Source organism: Daucus carota, chromosome 1 (genome assembly GCF_001625215.2).
Source record: "Daucus carota subsp. sativus chromosome 1, DH1 v3.0, whole genome shotgun sequence".
Lineage (NCBI taxonomy): Eukaryota > Viridiplantae > Streptophyta > Magnoliopsida > Apiales > Apiaceae > Daucus > Daucus carota.
The window spans coordinates 49,947,538-49,969,797 of record NC_030381.2 but is presented as its reverse complement, the minus strand read 5'-3'; the positions used below and the strand labels follow the sequence as shown (position 1 = coordinate 49,969,797).

Genomic DNA, 22,260 nt, shown 5'->3' with positions numbered 1-22,260 from the left:
ATTCAAGTGAGTCACAAAATTGATACAAGTTATATACAATGAAAGGATTCATGATACTAGTCATTATATCATATATTCATCATAATAATGGTCTAATTATTTTTATTATTTCAAAATACTAGTCATTTAATTTTTCATATATTTTGAGGGGTAAAAGATAACATAATTTTATATATCATTTTTCAATATTTTTATTAATAAAAGAATATTTAAATATATAAAAGTATGTTTTTTTATATTTTAAATTATATATAAAAAGTCAAAATGAAAATTATTTCGAAACATAAAACGTTTTTTAGAAACCGAGGATAAGAAGACGGGTCAAAATCAAAAATCAAGTCTCTCATGAAAAATCTATAAATTTACTCCAAAATATGAAGGAGCACAGTAAAAGTAATTTCTTTCCATTTTATTCTATTCATTTCCCCACCAACGGGACCGGACAAAACGTAAGCTAATTGCTGTTAGAATTGTTCAGAGACACACACACAATAGTCATGACGGCAATGTAAATGCAGTGCCACTTGTTTCAATCGCATGAAATTTTTTGACCTGCGACTGTAGTATTTTCTTCTAGATTTCTTCGCTCTCCTCGGGTCTGTTCCTGAACAACATGTTTCAGAAAATTAAGCAAGCTTTTTCAAAGTGGTCTACACATTAAAAGTAACCCGTCATTAGACCGGAACTATTGACTTGATATCGCAGAACTGGCCAAAGATTTGAACCATTCTGGATACAAGTAAGCTGGATGAAACAGACCAACAGTTGTGTCAGTCATACTAATGTTGTAGGAGATATCATGCGAATATGTAAGACAATGGCTACTATTAGGAACACTCTTGTTTGATCTGTTTCGAGATCATGGCATGATTGAAACAAGGATTTTGCTATGTTAGTAGAAGTTTGGTTTGAGTGTTGTAATTCTACTGGACAAAGGGTGTTCCGGTCCCTTTATAAAAAGCTTAACCAGCTTCTATGACATTGTAAAACTACTTAGAGGTGTTAGAGCAACACTCTCTTTTAATCATACGAGAACAGACAGTAGACAGAGCCGACAGACAAACAGAAAATCAATTTCGATAAATATGCCATGGTTCAGGTGTTGTAATTCTATTAGAGAAAGGGTGTTCTTGTCCCTTCATTAAATGAGTGAGGCTTAACCAAATTCTATGGCATTAGGGGAAAAAACTTTAGATTGCTAAGAAATCAGTCCATCTAAAACGTTACTAGAGCAATTTACACTTTCCTCTAATCGTACTAGACAAACCAGATAACTAATGTAAATAAATGGGCATGATAAGTAACCAAACTATCTTGAACTTTAAATTGTTATACCAAAAATCCAACATCTTATATTATTTAACAAAATATCTTTTGGCGGAAACTATGGGTGATGAGATGTACTGATCTTCTTACACCAAACTATCTAAAACCTTTAATTGTTATACGAAGAATCCAACATCTTATATTATTTAAGACAATCACTTTTGGTGGAAACTATGGTTGATGAGAAGTACTACATGAGATGTACAGATCTTCTTACACGATTATTAGGACACACAGAAACATTATTACATACATCTGCCAACAAATTAGTGTAAAGTGCATCTGAAAGCAACACACATGGAAGAATCGAATGGGAACTTGTGAAAAAATGAAGATAGAAAGGAAGAATACTGAAAAACGAAAACCTGTGCATACTCTGAAAAGTGAAAACTGAACAATATGACATATTAATCAAAACAGTAGTTACTGGTGATTAATCAAATAACCATACATACACAGTACACACCCATCCTGTAATAACAACCACTCAACTAATTCTCCTTGATCCTATAATGATCCTCGGCATACTGAAAGAGTTGCAGACTAGATAATACAGTCTACACATTCTCTTCTGACATAAAATTCAGGCTAAAGTTAACTACCAACCTGTAACTAACATGAAATGCAGGCTAAATTTAAATATCAACCTGCAAGTAAAGAAATGACCTAATAACTATCAAATATAATTACAGTTACTTGAAATTTATTCTATGAACAAATTACCTAGTTATTTAGTTACTATTCCACTTACATATAGTAATATAATTACAAGTAACACCAAGATCACTTGAGATAACTGAGCCATTGAATTCCAGAAGGTTGGCTAGCGCTCCATAGTCAGTATCAGCTGAGCTAATAATTGAGAGAGTAGGTTGGTAATTGGTTTATAGCGTGGTTGGGCATCCTGCCCAATCCAAGTCAGTTTAACCTTGCAACTGTAGATCACTAGAAGAAGAAAGTAGTAAACCACAAGCACGATAGGCAGAATCCATATGAGATGTATGAGGATGCTGCATAAACTGACTTGAATACTTGACCGAATATGTGATACCTGTTCTTTTGATCGGTAACAGGGTTCCAGAGAATAAGTTTCTTCTCTGTAAAAGAAGCAGACAAATAAACCTCAATTTCCCCATCTGTTTAGTTTGGTGAAATCAGGAATGTGCATTAAAATAGAATATACATGTGATGAACTGATGAGGTATCAGGTGACAGAATTTTGGAAGAGATGCAAGTGAAATATGGGTAAAATCCATATTCTGAATGCTTCCTGTAAAACATATGATTGAGAGGAGTGAATGATCTCTATATTATATGGAGAATGTGATTCACCTTTCTCCAGTCTCGTGCATCATTGTTTCTAGCCTTTTCAGTAGCCCATCTGGTTATTCAACTAGAAACTGCACAGCTAATTTGTGACAGCAGTCGACAACACTTTTAAGTTGCCTTTGACGTTGGAATAGAGGTGTGCCAAACTGAATTACAAGTAAAAACTGGAGATGGATGAAAAGGATGAAAGACATGAAAAAGAGCCATCTATAGAAGGATAGAAAACATAACAAGAGGTGGGAGTCGTGAACAGCATAAATTTTAATATAATTCAAATCTGCTAAGTATAAAGTGGGGGAAAGCATGTGAATTCATCTGTACATGGCAAAGTATAGAGTTCATTAAACCTCATATGATTGAACGGAGAAATTGATGAATACAACATTACTGTATATTACTAGATGAATTAAGTTCACACAGAGATCACTTATCATATGCAATCTTAGTCTGTGCATAAAGCGTTCTGGTTTAAAAAAAGAATTAATCTTTGCACCAACTGAAAATGGCGATTAAAACATCAAATCTCATTCAATTCTACTACCAGACTACATTCTAATATACTAAGCCATTGCCGAAACTGGTCAAATACACTCTGACTATATTGATTTTACTTATATAAATTTTATCCAACTGGACCTGAATGTAAAGAAGAAAAAGTAGCATGGAAGTTCGACGACTTGAGTCATATCCAGTACAGTACATATTAACATAACAAAGTGAAGAAGTTTGAAACTGTAATACATGTTTAACTTCAGAATCATAAAGCATTTGGTTCAAGCTAGATATAAATGATAATACAGGAAATGTGAGAAATTTTTATTGACTGTAAAACCAAAGTTTTGAACTAGCACATCCATTTTTGATGAATAGCTATAGGCATAAATTGGTACACAACGGTTGCTCAAGTCCAGTAATGAATAAACTGTCATGCAGAAGAAAATATTCCTCAAAATGTAACTAAAAGAAGTAACTATGCAAAAAAGGCCAAGGAAAGGAATAATCAACAAGAACCATGTAATGAGGATACCAGCACTGACAAAACCTTTTAAAAAATTTATAATACATTCATTTCTCTATTCACCACAAACTTATATAGTGATTTACTCCTACAAAAGAATTGACCAATATGAAGACACCAAGAATTAAGAAGGGAACAAAGTTTAGGTCTTTTGTGTGATTAAGACCAGTATACCTACAGAGGTGACATATAATGTAAAATGAGAAAACCAGAATTTATTGGAGAATGAATACAACAAAGTCAAGCATATAGAATATAATGAAAAATAAAGAAACAGAATATAACAAACAACAATTTCATCCATGTCTCCTTGAACATAAAACAATGAAAACCAGCAAAAAGTATGAGCAAAATAGATGCAAATTTCAACCATTAATCCCTAAACATTTAAACTGGCCATTTCCCCACCATATTTTTCAACTAAACATATCATCAACACTTAAATGTCTAGAATGCCAATTGGAATTAGCAACTGATTATCCTCTTAATGAATTGATTAATCGCCGAGGAGTTCTAGAGCCGAGACCATGTGTACGAGTTTGGGTTTGTAGATAAACAGACTCCATTCCTGGCAGAGAAAGCAAACTAGGGGTATATCCATAGACTACACGAATACCAGTTGTATCTTGAATGTGTTTAATAGTGCCTGTCTTGAGATCATAGCAGAGAAGTTTGCCATACACATGACATAAAATCTCACCACCATACTTAAAACCCTGTGACAGAAGTACACTCTCATGAATATTGAAAGGTCCCAGATTGTACATCTTATTCCAAACACCACAACCCTCCTCGTCCAAAGAATATACCTCTACGAGTGTATCAATAGAATCACGTTCATGCACCATCAAAGCAAGACAATCCTTCATATTCACAAATTTAAAATCCTTTCCACGTGCACCACTTCTACCATAGTAAAAATTAGGCAACAGCTTGAACTCATTACTCCCAGCATCAAACTTCAGTGAAGCAAAATATATAAACGGTGTTGTGAGTCTATAGACCATTGTTGTCCAGTAAGGGCAATTTTTTACAATAGTAGTTGGGGCAAATGAGTCACAGTCTCTACTTTTAGGAAGAAGAGTAGGGGAAACAAATAAATCAGTCCAAGAATCGAATTTAGAAGAGTAAAAACTAGCAAACCTTGAATCAATCGAGACTACAACCTTGTAATCATTACTTACTGGATCAAAACCGAATCCGATGCTATTGATTTCACCAGAATGGTGTGGTGCAATAGTTACCTCTTTCGATTGATGAATCGCAGGATTCCACAAGGACAACTTTTGGCAGCGACGGAGACAAACTATGCCGTTGATAGAACCAACCAATTGATAGTGTTTATCGGTAGGAAGAACCAAAGTTTCGTTGTATCGGGAGAGAATGACGATCCTGAATTGTTTTTCAGCTATGAGACAGTCGTACTCGTTAGGGTTTCCAGAGGCGCTGCGAGTGTAATGTTCTCTCACAAATTCAGGATCAGAAAGGAGGGATAGCCAAGATTTAGAAACAGATTTGAATCGTGCCACATATTTGATTGGGAGGCGGATAAGTATCTCGTTACGGATTAATTCCTCCGGCAGTTCTGCCGGCATCTTTCTTACCCCGTTTACTCTAGCGGCCGTAATATTTTTTTTCACCTTCATTGTGAGTGTTTTTTTGGTAATGACCCAAATCGCCTAAGTTTCAATATATATTGATTGTGGTAACAGATACATACCCCCTAATTTCCGAATGAATACAAGTACTGGCACGCACATAGCACACAAATCAATTGAGACACCTTAAAGGTGGATACGCAATGTCATTAGGCGTGACTATTTTTAAAACTCAATATGATAATTTGTGTGAAAATCTGTGAAAAAAGAAGGCAATAATGTTTATTTAAAGCTCAGTCTTGAGAAAACTTTCTTTTACTGGTAATAACAGGTTGAGTGTCCAACCCTCATTCGAGGCATTTGTGCAGGAGTATACTTGAATCTCTACAATGGACCATAACATTAAAAGCAAACTTACCCATTCAATTACATACATATCCGAAAAGTTAGATTTGGACATGACTAGAGATCACCTTGAAGCAGGGAGAACAGGAGTAACATGGATCACATTGATGAACAATGTATGTGAGCAGAATCCAATTACCTTTGAAAGGGAAGCATTTGCAGCAGTACTGTCAAATTATATACTCAATTCTTCCATTTTGAGCAGGCTTTTTTAAGCTTCACCCATACAACCTTCTGATCATAAAGATTCATCCAGCTGTCGTAGCTCAAAGAGCACTAAACATTTACCAATGCTCTTAGGTTGAATTTGGCTTGTTTGGTAGAGAAGTAGGACAAACTGAAATAAACAGAAGGTAGAGAAGGATGAGAAACTAATTATTTATATTTGAAGCTTACAGATCAATGTAATGCTTTCCCATTATCTAGTGAAGCCTATACTTTGCTTTTCAAACTAGATCTTGAGGTACTTTTACATCAAACCACAGTTTGACAAAAACAAACCAGTTGTCCCGTGCCCCCCTACTCCAGACCCGTCTTACATGACTATGCCCTCAAAACTATCTTTAGTTCTGGGGCGATGACCTAGTACTGGGAATCACTAAGGAGTTTTAGAGCAGGTGCATATGCATTTTTTGGTTTAAAGGAATGAAAATGGAAAATAATGGAATAAAATATGTACTATTTGAATTTACAAAAGTACATTCCAATTCTTTCTTATATATGTTCAGTTGATTCATAATTCTATATCCGTTCCATACCATATCTATTAATGCCAACAAAGAGTAGCACAAGTGTGCGAGGGGTTTCTTACTAGTACCGTAAACACATTTTTTGTATGTCATCCGCAGACAACAGGGGTAGCTAAAATTATTCAGCATTTTTATGACTATTGACAGATATGGAAAAATAATGATATCAAGTTCCTACATTCATATGCGTGTAAGAGGAATAATAGGAACCAATCATTACTGAGTGACAAGCCTTTTATATATGTATTTAATTTAAGAACCGGATGTAACAGAGTGAACACAGTTGCAAATATCAATGATTTGAGTCTTACAGAGTAGATTGAAACTGCAATAAAAGGGTACTGTCAGAATCATATAGTTCTGATAAGCTGTGGTTCAAGTTAGATATCATCAAATGCATGTACTCCCTCTGTTTTGAAATATAGGTCGTTCGACTTTTTGGCACACACTTCTAAGTCATTTGACCGCATAGTTGAAATCATTTTACAATTTTCTTTTTCAGAATAAAAATATATGATTAATAGTATAATTCAAGAAAGAAAAATTCTAAAAATAATAATTTTAACTAAGCGATCAAAAGACTTATAAATGTGTGCCAAAAAGTCAAGCGACCTATATTTTAAAACGGAGGGAGTAATTCATGAACAATTATTCTTGACAAATACTTACATGCATATTGGTACTTCGTAGTAGCTTCAGGACTGGAACTATGTAATTTGTATACAGATATTTTCGATGAATACTTACATGCATACTTCAATTGTAGCTTTAGACCTGAAATGAACTCCCACACAAAAGATTAAAAATATTTTATGAATATATATAGATGCATAAATTTGGACTCGGTTGTAGCTTCAGGTTTGCAGATATACTATCATATAAATACTTGACACAAGTTTAGAAGAATCTATCAATACTTTCTTGATTCCGAAATATCAAAAGAAAAAACTGAGTATGAGCACTCTGAACTAGTAAACACTTGAACAGCCTAAATTATCATACAATGACCTAAAACAATAATTTCTCTCTTCATGTGCAGTTGCTTGCCTCTGCACTTTTCGGTGGGGAGGAATGGAAGTGGAATAGAATTTGTATTACTTGAATGCACAAAAGTACATATTAATTTTACTATTCCCCTTAACAACTTTCTTTGCTTACTTCAATTTACTCAATTTCAATCTCCATTCCATTCTATGTCCATTATTTCCAATAAACGTAGCACTAGTGTATGAAGAATTTACAAATTAGCCTTCATGCCATCGGGGAAAACCAAACTAGGCGTATAGCTAAAGGAAATGTTTGAAAAACCAAATCATGTCCCATTAATACGCTTGAGAAGATGTGTTTAGTATTCAAAGAAAAAATTGTCCACTCTCTTGAAATACAAACTCACCACCATATTTAAAAAGTTAAAACCCTGTGACAAATACCAATCTGGCCTCAAAAAATCGCGTGGTCCAACACGGCACATCTTGTCCCAAACACCACATTCCTCGTCCAAAGAATATATGTACACCTTATAATTCAAATCATATCTCTCAGTAATCTGTTAGAGTAAAATAGTTATTCATATTACATTTTAGTACATAATTTAGGCAACAACTAGAACTCATTTACGTGTAGCATCAAACTTCACTGAGTATTTAGAAAAAGTCCTACAAGGACAATCCTTGACATAAGTAGCTGGAGTGTCTAGTTTGTCAGGCAAGACATCATAACCAGAAACAGTTATATCAATCCAGGAGTAAATATAGTAGAAAATATCAGCATACCTTGAACCACATCCAGAACAAGACGAGTTAAGAACCTTGTAATCATTGTCTAAAAGATCAAAACCAAGTCCAATTTGATTCCGAGGACGATCCAATGGAAGAGCTAGTCATGTTTTGAACTCAGAGGTTTGAGAAAAAAATAAAGGTTCGGGCCACGTTAGAGGATCCTTTGTATACCTTTGAGTTCGAAAACCACGTCATACGATTTTTTGTGTTCACCTCCGCTCACCTTTTTTTCATTTTATTTAATCCCTACTTGGAGTTTTAAAAAATAAAGTAATTTTCTCTCAAAAAAATAAAAAAATTAAGTAGTTTAACTTTCATTTATATTTGTATTCTTGAATTTATAATAAGAACAATGTATCAGGAGATTAATATAAATTTAACATAATTTTACTCCAAAATTAGGATGAAAGTCCTTTGCTTACTCTTTACTTTACTTCATTTTCAAAATTCAGGAGTAAAGCGTTATGTTTGGATTGTGCATGAAAGTGTATAAAGCGGGTGGGAGAAACATAAGGAAAGGGCGTATATTAATAGAAGTAATTGATATTTAAGTATTAATGGAAAAAAGTAGTGGTTAGAATAAATTTTTATATTAATTATATCAAAAAAATATAAGGAATTGAGAAGGAACATTATATAAAGAAAAGTGCAAGGAATACACAATATTTGAATGGAGGGAGTATGAAATTATGCATCTAATAGCGCCAAAGCCTAGAATATTAAGAAGAGACAATTCAATGAATATTGTAAATATCTGATTTGTCGGAACATATTTGCGAATCAAAACAGAAATTTAACATGGGAGAAATTGATAAGCTACATGGACTTCCCAGATTTGAAATTATGAGAAGAGGATAACAAAACCTGAGTAGAAATTGAAGAAAACAGAACGAAATTCCAGAGCGCAGCCACCAAAGCATTATACATGATCTTGTGCCCTCTTATAATACTACCCACACATTCAATCAAACACCGTCTAATCTGCAATATGACCATCAGTAAATGGTTCTTTAATTAATGAACTGATTAACCTCCAAGGAGTGGTGTAGTTGTAACCAAGTTCACGAGTTTGGGTCTCGGTTTGTAAATGAACAGATTGCATTCCTTGAAGGAAAGCTAAACTAGGCGTATATGTAAAGCAGCTGCTTATGTCACCGCAACCTGCAGAGAGAATACGCTTTGATGTATTGCTTTTTTGATCATAGCAGTACATCATCCCATTTTTCTTAAATACAATCTCATCACTGTTCTTAAAACCTTGTGACAGATCTGCCCGGTATAGCAGTACACTGTACATCTTACTCCAAACACCGCATCCCTCCTCGTCTAGAGAATATAATTCCACCATCCTGCTATGAGATCGTTCAGACAACATCAATGTAAGACAGTCCCTTACATTCACAAATTTTATACTAAATTTATCACTTGAAGGGCGAAACACCATCACTGCATCAAACTGAGGCAACAACTTGAATTGATCACTTCCGACATCAAACTTTATCCCACCACATCTGCGTAACCACGTCCCATCATGTTTCCGCGAAAGTGAAACATATGTCCAGTACGGACAATTCTTGACTATAGCAGTCCCATTCCCTAAACTCATATTTAGGTAAATCATTCCATGAATCAGAATTAGAGGAGTAAACACAGGCCGGTTCGCCGATATGCTTGATCACCACAACCTTATAATTATTACTGACATGATCAAAACCGAGACCAATTCTATATATAAAACTAGACATAAAACTTGATGGAAGGGTGATAACTTTAAATTGAAGAATGGCTGGGTTCCACAACAAAAATTTCTTGGCAGAATAAAGACAAATTAAACCATTAACCGAACCAAGCAATTTGTAACTGCAATTAAAGTCGCGGGGGAGTAGATATGTTTCTTCATAGCGTGAGATAATGACAATAGCACGGCCATTATTAGCTACGAGACGATCATAATCGTGAGGGTTTTGAGTGGCGCTGCGAGTGAGGTGTTGTTTTACGAATTTGGGCTCAGTGAAGAGAGATGACCAGGATTTACAAACGGATTTAAATCGTACCACTGATTTTAGGGGGAGTCGCGTGAGGATCTCGTCGTGGAGGACTTGTTCCGGCAGCTCTGTTTGAGACTTCATTGTCTTTTTTACACACACGCCGGCCATAGATTAATAGTATTCACCGCTAGGTTTAAAGGAGTCGAAGTATGTATATATGCATGTGCGTCTAGTACGGGCCCAGTGTCCGGATCTTTCGGACTTTCTATGAGGTGTTCTCAAAATCGACCGCGAATTAATCGTTTAATCGGACTCCCAAGTGAGTTGCCATTTTTTTTTTTAGTTCTAAAAGAATTAAGACTTAATTACCGAAAAAACTATTAAACTATTGTGATTTTTTCATTTTAATCATAAATCTAATTTTGTTGCGGAAAAATGCAACTAACTAATAGAAACGTATTTGAGAGAACCCAATTTGAAAATATTTCTAACTATGGTTAAATGGATGTCCTACGGAACATTATTAAAATATCATTTTTTATAATTTTATTTTAAACATTTACATAATCCATTGTACACACACCAAACAATTAGGTTTTTTTTTACCTAGGATTCCACAGCCGCTACCCTTCAAGTGCACACCAGTTAAACCCACGAGCTCACGTATAGCCTGCAATCTACGTGGACTAGGTAAACCGCACTTAAACGACAGACTCTGGTTCAGGAAGCATAATCACAAATTCTGCTACCTTCGGAAGTCAAACATGTGACCAAGAGTATACAAGTCTGCTCTTTAACCAGCTGAACCAACCCTTGCAGACAGTTTTTATTTGAATTATCAGGGTTTGTCATAATATAATTTTAAATTATTATCAGATAAATAATATATGTGCTTGTGTAGGTTGTATATGAAAAAAACACAATTATCATATCCATGCTACAGTAATATATCGACAAAATTAGTAACAATGATTAAAAGAGCGATTAAGAGTTCGAATAGATTTATAAATTCGATACATATATCATAAATCACATGAAAAATTATCGATACAATTATACACATGTAGTCAGTAGGCTATAGGTGTTTCATAAAAATCATGCTAACATTGTCCACTGCCTTCAAACATAAATTATGATTCGCTCTATATTTGTGTAAAATATGAATTAGGATTTTGACCTTTTAACTCGATAGTAAAAAATTAATAAAATTCATATACTAATTAATTTATAACTTAACCGTGTATGTGGCATGCATCTCAATTTAAATTTAACCATGGTTATGGATTAGTGAGATTGGGTTTTCTAAATATAATTTTTGAAAGTTACTTGCATTGTCTCGCAATAAATATACTATTATGGTTAAATTGAAAAAAACATGATAGTTGTATAGTTTTTTTAGTAATTAAGTCAAGAATTAACTACAAAGACTCTACCTGACAGGGGAAAAAAAAAACTACAAAGACTCTTAGTTATTAGTCCAAATAAAAAATTACAAATTTAATCAATAGATGAATGAGTGATCATGTTTTATATAATGCAACATATTTATATACTTTTGTAATGGAAAATTTCTTTTACGACAACACAAATTTAAAATCAAATCAAAATCAGCTGAATAAGAATATTTCTTTTTTAAAAAAAATAAAAAATAGAATATTTCTAAATAGTAATATATGCGGGTATTTAACACAAAATAAATAGTATTTTTTATCACTTAGTTTCAAGATTTATTATGCGGCTTTATTTGTTAACTTTATTGTTAACCTAAATATTTTAATATAAATATTGGATGATAGTTTAATTTTATTGAAATGTTAACTTTATTGTTGAACTATAAATATATAATAGGTATAGGAATGACATATAATCTGCATTTTGTAGTTTGTAGTTTACAACATTGTATACCTAATGTCAAAGATGCTTTAAGACGCCAATTCTAAAATTAGGGAGCATGTTAGTGACAAGGCAGGTAATTCATACAAAGAAAGTCGTTTCCAATGAATTCAAATTCATAATTATTATTAAAAAAAAATATTTGCACAAATTGGTAAATTAATTAATTATGAACTATGATACATAAGAAAAGCAAAGATCAGAAATACGAGTTCAAACTTAGCAAGTAAACGGTGATATTCAATTAAAACAAAATCAGATATAATTATGATACCAACATAGACGTGCAATTTTCTTACTACTTTGCCACAAATCTCTAACAGTTGCCTACTCCTGCTAAAGAATTGATCAAACTGACATAATCAAAAGCAGAAATGTGATTATTTAGATTTACACCATTATGAAGCATATGAAAAGGAAGGTCAAGCCATTTCATCAGGTACTTTCTATTCAAACTATAGTAGCAAGTTCCACATTATGACCATGAACAAAGCCCCAGGATCTTATTTCTTTCTAAAATAATTTAACAAAATGAAAGGTTCTCGCGTATAATCAGTCTTATCTTCTTTCGCGAGTACCAAAACAAAGAAATCTAAAGGGCTCAAGCTACCTTATCAATTAAAATGAACTATAGCTACTAATCGTTTTAACTGATCATTTCATCAAATGTCTCCAATGGTCACTTGACCTTAAGCAAAAGATCAATCCCATAGTGAATTGATTAATAGTGGAGGAGTTCAAACTAATGTTGTGTTTGGTTGGGGTGAATGAATATGGAAGGAATGGAATGAAATTTACATTATGTTATGGGCGGATTCTTATAAATTTCATTCATTCCTCCATTTCATTCTTTTGCTAGAGATCACACCTCCAATTTGAGAAGGAATGGAGAAGAAGGAATGCTCCATTCCTTCCTATAATCATTTTCTTCTCAATCTCATCATAACAATTTTGCACTTATATAATTTTTTTCAAAACTTTCCTTCTATCTCTACTATTTTCATTTATTTTTAGTCATCCCATTCTCCCCAACCAAACACAACAATACAACAAATCAAGGCCTAAAAGAATCAGCAATCCAACAAAATTATAAACTAGAAGAATCGTTTATCCTTTATGACCTGTCTCTGAATTTCACCCACTATTGATATCTAACCCACCAAGATTTCTTTAAGGGGTCATTTGGTTCGAGGAGTGGTATCGGGTTGGAATGAGGAATCGGGTTAAGCTGGTATGGGTTTGAGGTATCATATCTGATATCATGTGTTTGGTTGAGTGCTGAAATCAATATATGCAATTTTTGTAAAAAAATAAGTTATTAATTTATATTAATTAAAAATATTAATAAAATTATTATTGTCATATATTTTTGCATCATTGATTTAATTTTGTATCAAATATTAATATTTCATTACTTAAATAGAAACAATAAGAAAAAAATAAATAAATGCATCTCATACCTCCATCTCATACCCACCTCCCCACTTGGGTATCAAAAACCCATACCTTGGGGGTTTAAGGTATGGGTTTCAGATTCTGTTTTTCCCAACCAAACATCAGGTATGGGTTTGGAATGGACAAACCCCATACCTGATTCCATAAACTCATGAACCAAACGACCCCTAAACTCTCAGCCTCCCACTCTTCTGCAATCTCGAAAATCACTTGCACTATGTTTAACAAAAAGTTGAACCACAACGTCCAGGAACACAACGGAAACATCACAACAAAAGTAAACAAACAACAGTTCGAGCAGAATTCATGAATCTCGGTTTTGTGTTCATTCGAAATGCCAAAACTTAGGGAAAAAAGTCAAAAGATGGTTACAATTATACGGAACTCAACCCAGATTTCATCCAATGTTCCATATTAACTCATTAAAAAATAACAAAACATTTAAACTCCCTCACAAACCGTTCCTATATAAAACAAAACAAAACTAACGGATAGTTAATACTCCCCGAGTACAAGGTATGAGAACATAAACTACAAAAAGCTCCTGGAATTTCATTTAACTGAACATTCAATCACACACTTAAGCAGCCGAACTTCCAAATTACCTTAAGAAAATGCATTACACATCATAGACTTAAACTGTCTAAACTTTCAATTTAATTTAAGCAAAGAATTACTCCCTCCGTCCCAGCCATTTGTATACAAATGGTTGGGACACGGAGACCAAGAAATTGTGTAAGAAATGATTAAAGTTAGATGAAAAGTGGGTATAGTGGTGGGACCCATTTATATTTAATAATAAATTTGAGATCGTGGAGAAAAGTAGTGGGTGTAATAGTGTTTATATTATTATAGAATGAAGATAGTTGAAGAATGTAGTTGGTGTAGTGTTGTTTTATACAGTATAAAAGTTTACTACTTTTGGAATGTATACAATTGATGGGACGTCCCAAAAAAGAAACTGTATACAATTCATTGGGACGGAGGGAGTAGTTGTTTAATAAAGTGATTAACTGCTGAGGAATTCTAGAGTATATACCATAAGTATGACTTTAAGTTGTTGAATGAACAAACTTGAGTCCTTGAATGAAAACCGAACTAGATGTATATCTAAGCAACTTATTAAAAAGATAGATGCAGACCTGAACGTAACCAAGTAAAAGCAGTTCTGGATATTGATAATTTGAGTCCTATAAAGTACAGTACAAATGGACATAATCAAGAGTGGAAAAAGATAAACTGCAAAAAAGGATTAGTTCACAATCAGGAAGCATGTCATAAGCAGTGGTTCCCTCATTCCAAGCACTAAGCTAGATATTAGTAATATTATAGGTGATTCTGAATCACTAAATCATTATAACAAAATTGAATCTTGTTTTAAAAAACAAAAAAACAAAAAATGGGCCAACACACCACTGTTTCTGATGAATCACATGCAATTGGCATCTAATAGCATTACGAGACTAACTGACAACTACATGGACATGAGTCAATTTTTCTTACTCCCTGCAGAAAAATTGATTTCCAAGAGGCAGAAAGGAACAAAGGTTAAAAACTTTAACACACCCGCTCTTAATCTAAAAGCTTGGTTAATATATCGTTATTTCTTCAGGATTACTTGATCAATATGATTATCAGGAAAAAAAACTTGATCAGAATCAACATAAAGAAAAAACATGACTAGATTAATAAATTAATGATACACCCAAAGCAAGACTATAGAATATAAAGTCAAGCCATTTCATAGTATGTTCCTTAAAACACTTAAAAATTGCAGAAAAAATCAATTGTCATCAAATTTGAATCATATTCAGGTAAGAAACAAGAAGCAAAAAATCGATAAAAAAAATTATCAGGGAAGAAACCATTGCAAAGACTAGTTCGATTCCAAAATTGAGGTAAAAACCAAATTAGTTCCAGAGTGCGATTGATGTTCAAAGCAGTTAAATCGCATTATAAAACACTTAATAAATAACATACATATAGTTTGGAATGCCTAATGATCGCAAGATAATGATGAGGCTCTCAATGAACTGATTAATCGTCGAGGAGTCCTATGGCAATGAGGTGTACGAGTTTGAGTTCTTAAGTGGACGGACTTCATTCCTAGAATAAAGAACAAAGTAGGTGCATATCTATAGCAGGTTACTTGATATTCTGTAGAAGTCGTACCACGAATGCGCTTGTTTTCTTCTGTTTCGCTAACAATGCAGGCAAACATACCATTGTCATGATACACAAGCTCACCATCAAACTTAAAACCCTGTGACAATGACACATACATACCTCGCGTTTCAAAATCCAACATTACTATGCACTTCTTAGTCCAAACACTACACCCCTCCTCCCCATCCATTGTAAACATTTGCACAATACAACACTCAGCTCTCTGGTCATGCACTATCAAAGTAACACGATCCTTCAAATCCACAAACTGATGACAAAACTCAATTCCAATATCATCCTTATCCCAATGATACTCCGGCGACAAAGTAAACTCATAATTCCGAGGATCAAACTTCACCACACTCAGAAACACCTCAACCAAATCAGTATACTCTTGACCAGGCACAAGCGCCTTCGTCTCATACACATATCTAGACCGCGTCCAATAAGGACACCCCTTGACAATAAACGGCGGAGTACAATCCTCAAAATCCGTCTTGGGGAACAAATCCTCCTCAAAAAACACCTGACTCCAATCATCCAAACCCGAACAATAAACCGACGCAGACCTCAAATCAGCGCACAACGCCACCACCTTAAAATCATTCCCTACCCAATCAAACGCCAAACCGAGACTAGTCCCAGGCACCCCAAAATGACCCGGGGGAAGCCTAAACTCCTTCGACTGATGAATAGCCGGATTCCACAACGACAAATTCGTTCCACGATACAAACAAACCAACCCATTAATCGAGCCAACCAAGAACGACAAATTATCGAAAGGGAGCAACTTAGTTTCCTTGTATCGAGATAGAATTACTAATTTGGTGCCTTTGTCAGCAATAAGAAGGTCATGAGCATTAGGGTTTTCAGTGGAGTTGTAAGTGAGGTGTTGAAATACAAATTGGGGCTGAGAGATTAGGAAAAGCCACAATTTACAAACGGATTTGAAGCGTACCGCTGATTTTATCGGGAGTCGTGTGAGAATCTCGTGCCGGAGGATTTCGTCCGGCAGCTCCGCCGCCGTGGTCTTCTTTCTTTTCGTTTTCACGGCCATCTCCAAGTGCTGAAGCTGAAGAAGCAACTGTATAGGAGTAATTTATTACTACAAACTATCCCCTTTTAATTCTCAGTATTTTATAAAGAGATAAACGAAATATTGGAATTTATTCTCAGTATTTATTCTCAGTAACAATGAAAATATTTTATGTACATGTATTTTAGACTTTGCTCGGCAAGACTCATGTAATGTTTTAACTTTTAAGACGGTTACTTACTTCCGAAGATATTATGACCATCTCGCATCGGTTAAAATGTTTGGATAAAATAATATAAAATTTGTTATAATAAATAAAATATCATGCATGATTAAATTTTTAAAAATAATATGTTATTATTATTATCACACCATCTCTTATAATATCAAGATAATATATTTAATTTGAACTTGAAACTACTAAGAGTTCTTTTCATAAAAATATTTTAAAAATTACTCTAATTTTCTTTAAAACAATTGCGAAAATATAATTTTTCAAAAAAAAATTATATTTGCAATTTTTTTACAAAAATGCGAATGCAACTTTACGACTATATATAAAATTTCTGGTAATCATATTTACAATCACAAACTCTTAAAAAATATATGTACATATAGGAAAAAGCAAAATTCTACTCCAGAGAAAGATAAATGTGAATACAAACTCTTCCTTTTGTGAATAATTAAATTCAACCAAAAGTACGACTTGGGGTGATCAAATTAACAGGTCATTCCGGGGACGAAATAAAACTAGGCATGCATCTAAAACAGCATAATGAGGGCACACACGCAGAAGTTGTCCCAGGAAGACGCCTGACTGCATTTGTAATGTGATGATCAGGTACAATTTAAGCACCATACTAAAAATCATTTGACATGGACACATGCCTATCTGAGTGTCTTAGCTGAAACACAACATTCCTCCTACCTACATCATTTATAAAACTCCAAGACACTCTTAGTCATGGAGCATCAAATTCATAATCAAAATCATCATGTGTTTCCTGCCACACTCATATCATGATAAACTTCAATAACCGACTTAAACTTGTCCAGCATCAAAATTTGCAGCAACCAGAATTCTAAACTCCTTATCGGGAAAACCCCTATAGAAATTCATGGATTACGTGCAACAAGGACCAATCCTTTACAATAGTGGTTGGAGTATTCTTAGTGGTTCATTCTGTTTCAGAAAAACTTGCAAGCCAAAATGTTCTTGACCCTATGACTTGATTATATGATCCAGATGTACAGATAGCAGGCTAAGCTAGAGGTATCTACAGACTATACTAGAGGTATCTGAGTTTAAGAATAAACTCTCAGAAATAAGAACATTACTCTGCTTAATTACTCTGACCATATGGCAAGTTGGGGGTGAGTTTAATGTATACTAATATCCTCTAAGAACATAAAAAGGTCTGACCATTTCATTAATATGCTCCGATCACCTATGCTTACAAAAACAATGAATTCAGATATTGCAGCAATGATAAATTAGCATTTACCAGACACTCCCAGGTCTTAGTTGCATCTGGCTTGTCCAAACGGGGGTGAGATAGCATAATATACATGTGAAAGCCAGAGTTGGAGAAGAAGGATAAACATTAATGAAGGAAGAAACAAGGACATATTCTACTGCTTAAAAAATCTAAGGATAGTTTTCACCAGTTGTAATATACCTGCACCAAAAGTATGAAAACAAGTCCAAGACTCAAGACACACACTAAATTACTCAACCAATGGTGCAGAATCTTTGGTTTTAAGCATCCCTAAAACAATAGGTCTAAATACCGCACTGGAAGTACTCCACATTTAATTCTGTAAGAGAAGGGATAGCTATTGAGCTTTCACCACTTACATAAGAAAGAAGTAACAGGATTTTAATACATTTAACAGACCAGTGATATTAGGAAAGACCAGAGAGCTGAAACTGAATCAGTAAAACAGTCAGTTTATTGAGTTGGATGATAACATGCTAGCAGTTAGCATTTCCAGTGTTTAAGCCCAAATAAACATATTAAAGTATCGACAGTCACTTACTAGGTAAGGATTATATATTGCTAACCCAAGTAGAAGTATGAGCTCTACTAACATCAGTCAAAATAGCACTGATGAGCTAGAACTAGATGAATTCCTAAATAGATCTATGTTCGGACTCCTATCTCATCTCCTTGTCTTGAAATATATGGCTGGTGAAGAAAATAGATAATAACTTGATAAGGTCCTTAACTACAAATCAAAACACCTCTTCCTAGCCTTGAAAGTTATGGCTGGAGAAAAAAAATAGATACTAATAACTTAATAAGGTCCTCGACTTCAAATCATAACAATGCGAGACAAAGGCTAGGGCCTAGGGGCATTCTGGTCCAGTAACATCCAAAATGGTAAGACTGCATAGTTTGGTTGTATAATCACAAATACTTCAAACTTCGCAAGTATACAGGATAATTTATTATGGTGAATTTACAACTTGAGAGCTAAATAGGATCCTAACATAGACATGCAATTTTCTTATATTAGATTGCTTCTTTATTCACACAAATTCATCATAGTGATTTACCCCTACATAAGAATTGATCAAACTGGTATAATCAAGAGCAGATATTTGATGATCTAAATTAAACTAAGATACAGCATATAGATATAATGTCAAGCCATGTTCAGCAAACTTGTAGTCAATTTAGAAACCATATATAGATACTTCTTATGTTTCAAAGCAATAGTAGCTAGGAAAAAAAGTGAGGGCAAAATCAATATATGACATTCATATAGAAGAAACCACGAAACTAGTAGTAATACTTTCCCAATCCATAATATGCACACAAACAGAACCTAAGTATCAAGGAAAAAAAGAAGTCCAAAAGGCACATAGTTACCAAATCGGGAATCTAAATTTGTAGTAGTTTAACTGATCATGGAACACTAAAATAGTCTAAACGGCCAGTTGAGGTCAAGCAAAAGATCTGTCTGTTTACTGAATGATTAATTGTCTAACTAAACATTTAGTCAGACATTAAAATTGTCCAAATTGCTGGTCGACCTTGAGCAAAATATCATCCCCTTAGTGAATTAATCAATCGTCGAGGAGTTCTGAAAGTGTTACCAGATATACGAGCTTGGGTTTGCATATAAACACTCTTCATTCCTTGAAGGTAAACCAAAGTAGGCACGTACGGAAAGCAGCTTATCAGATTCAAATGAGATGTAGTACCAGCAAGTCGCTTGACTGTATTTCTTTCGGGATCACAGCAGACAAAAGTTCCGTAATTATGGCATCCAAACTCTCCCCCATACCTAAAACCCTGTAACAAGTGCAAATAATGGGTATAAAGATCAAGAGGTCCAACACTATACATTTTACTCCAAACACACGAACCCTCCTCGTCCAATGAATAAACATCCACAACACTATCTTTAGACGTGTTATACGTCATCAAAGTAAGACAATCATTCATAGTGACTAGTGCATAAAGCTTGCCACGTTCCCAATTCTGTTCACTTGCATCAAACTCAAACTCAGGCAACAACTTGAATTCATTACTCCCCACATCAAACTTCATGACAGCCACAGATCGAACATCGTCATTATTAGACATATACGTATCGCATTTCCAATAAGGACAGTTCTTAACAATAGTCTCGGGTCCGCGCTTATGATCCCATGGCATTTTTTCAGTTCTAAAAAGCACATTATCAGGAACAAACACATCGCTCCACGAATCAGATTTCCCCGAGTAAACACAACCATACCGAGAATCACCCGACACATAGCAGACAACCACCTTGTAATCATTCGATGCGTGATCGAAACCGAGTCCAATGTGGCTCAGATCAGCATGACGTTCTTGATGTTGTGTCGGAAGAGTAAACTCCCTGGACTGATGAATAGCAGGGTTCCATAACGACAACTTCTTGGCACTGCGGAGACAAACTAAGCCCTGAACAGAACCAACCATTTCGTAATTATCGAGAGGCAGGACAAATGTTTCTTTGTAGCGAGTGAGAACGACGACTCTTCTGTGTTTAGCAGCCACGAGACAGTCGTAGTCATTAGGGTTTTGAGAAGAGTTGCGAGAGAGATGCTTTTTCAAGAAATTAGAGTCGGAGAATATAGAGAGCCAAGATTTGGACACGACTTTGAAACGCACCGCCGACTTTATCGGGAGTCGTGCGAGGATCTCGTCCCGGACCAATTCCTCCGGCAGCTGCGCCGGCGTGATCTTCTTCTTCTTGACGTTTGGAGCCATCGCCTTTGTTTTAGTTTCCTGGAATCTGGGGTTGGTTGTGATAGTGTATATGTACCTGCTCTGTTTTGACAAAATGTGAATCAAGATTACGAAATTGTGCTCGAAAATGACGGAGCAAAAGATGTGTTTGTTTATTGAAGTTGATTATTCTTTCTGAAGCCAACTCCTAATATTTCTTCCGTTTCTAATGAAGTGTTAACTGGGTTAGAGCAACGACAACTATTCAAATTTTTTGGCAAAAATTGGATGAATAATATTATAAAAAGGGTCTTTCTAATGAGGTGGAGGATCTTTGTTGGTCATGATTTTTGTGTATGCAGGGGACATTCATGATTATTAATGAGAGTGATTGTTAGTGTGTGCTCATCGACAGACACTAGAAAATCCGTTATTAAAAAATGTGGAAAATTTTCGCTCGAAAGTGTGGATAAAAGAGGCAAGTGACAGATTACTCAAATAAAAGTCGTGTGATTACGCAGGGATCTAGCAAGACTCTTTTACCCATAAAGTCGTGTCATTACGCAGGGCTTCATCGTGAAGTCGCGGGTATATTTCTCCCCAAATATGATGAGCCCTGCCCTGGTGACTGCATTCTTTTGAGACGATGCATATTGAACATGTTGCCAATACTACAAAGAGGTATCTGAGTTTAAAAATAAACTCTCAGAATATTTTTGAGGATAGGAGATATGATAAGTTGGGGGTGAGTTTAATGAATACTAATATTCTCTAAGAAAACAAAACAAGTACTCTGCTTCTCTTTAGGATATATGGCAGAGACATGATGAAGATAAACTTGGTCCTCGAGGGTTTTCGGGTATCTATGACCCGGAGAAGAGACATTTAGATGAAAGTGGCTTATAATTGAACTAGAAGTATATACACCGAGGCAGTAGAGCATGTAAAGCTGTCAGAGTGTCAGACTGGATGCAGATCCTCCTGTCCGACCCAACATTGATAATTTGATACTCCGATCACCTATGTTTACAAAAACAATGCACTTAGATATTGCAGTTCAATGATAAATTAGCATTTACCAGACACTCCCAAGTCCTAAGTTGCATCTGGCTTCTCCAAAAAGAGGTGAGATAGCATAAAATACGTGTGAAAGCCGGAGTTGGAAAAGAACGATAAATATTGATGAAGGAAGAAACAAGGACATATTCTGCTGCCTAAAAAATCTAGATAGGATGGTTTGCACCAGTTGTAATAAACCTGCATCAAAAGTATGGAATCAAGTCCAAGACTCAAAACACACACTAAATTACTGAA

General features: G+C 34.7%; 2 protein-coding genes across 7 annotated transcripts; both read right to left on the bottom strand.

Moving 5' to 3' along the window:
* Positions 1-1,682: 1,682 nt before the first annotated feature.
* Positions 1,683-9,734, bottom strand: LOC108214391 (F-box/kelch-repeat protein At3g23880). Of its 6 annotated transcripts, XR_010288157.1 has the most exons (5): positions 7,095-9,734; positions 5,816-6,013; positions 2,659-3,577; positions 2,378-2,423; positions 1,683-2,271 (listed from the first exon to the last, which is right to left on the bottom strand). XR_010288157.1 is itself a non-coding variant. In XM_064085923.1 (3 exons), exon 3 carries the CDS (start codon positions 5,317-5,319, stop codon positions 4,150-4,152), a length of 1,170 nt encoding a protein of 389 aa, XP_063941993.1. In that variant the 5' UTR covers positions 5,320-6,013; positions 7,095-7,199; positions 7,819-9,734; the 3' UTR covers positions 3,869-4,149. The 6 variants fall into 6 exon arrangements, 2 of the variants coding, with proteins under 2 accessions (XP_063941993.1, XP_017241865.1); XR_010288156.1 differs by having other exon boundaries at positions 1,683-2,423; XR_010288158.1 differs by having other exon boundaries at positions 1,684-2,423; positions 2,659-2,819.
* Positions 9,735-19,794: 10,060 nt separating this feature from the next.
* LOC108224045 (F-box/kelch-repeat protein At3g23880-like) lies at positions 19,795-20,988 on the bottom strand. Its single transcript, XM_017398590.1, has one exon. It carries the CDS (start codon positions 20,986-20,988, stop codon positions 19,795-19,797), a length of 1,194 nt encoding a protein of 397 aa, XP_017254079.1.
* Positions 20,989-22,260: the final 1,272 nt, after the last annotated feature.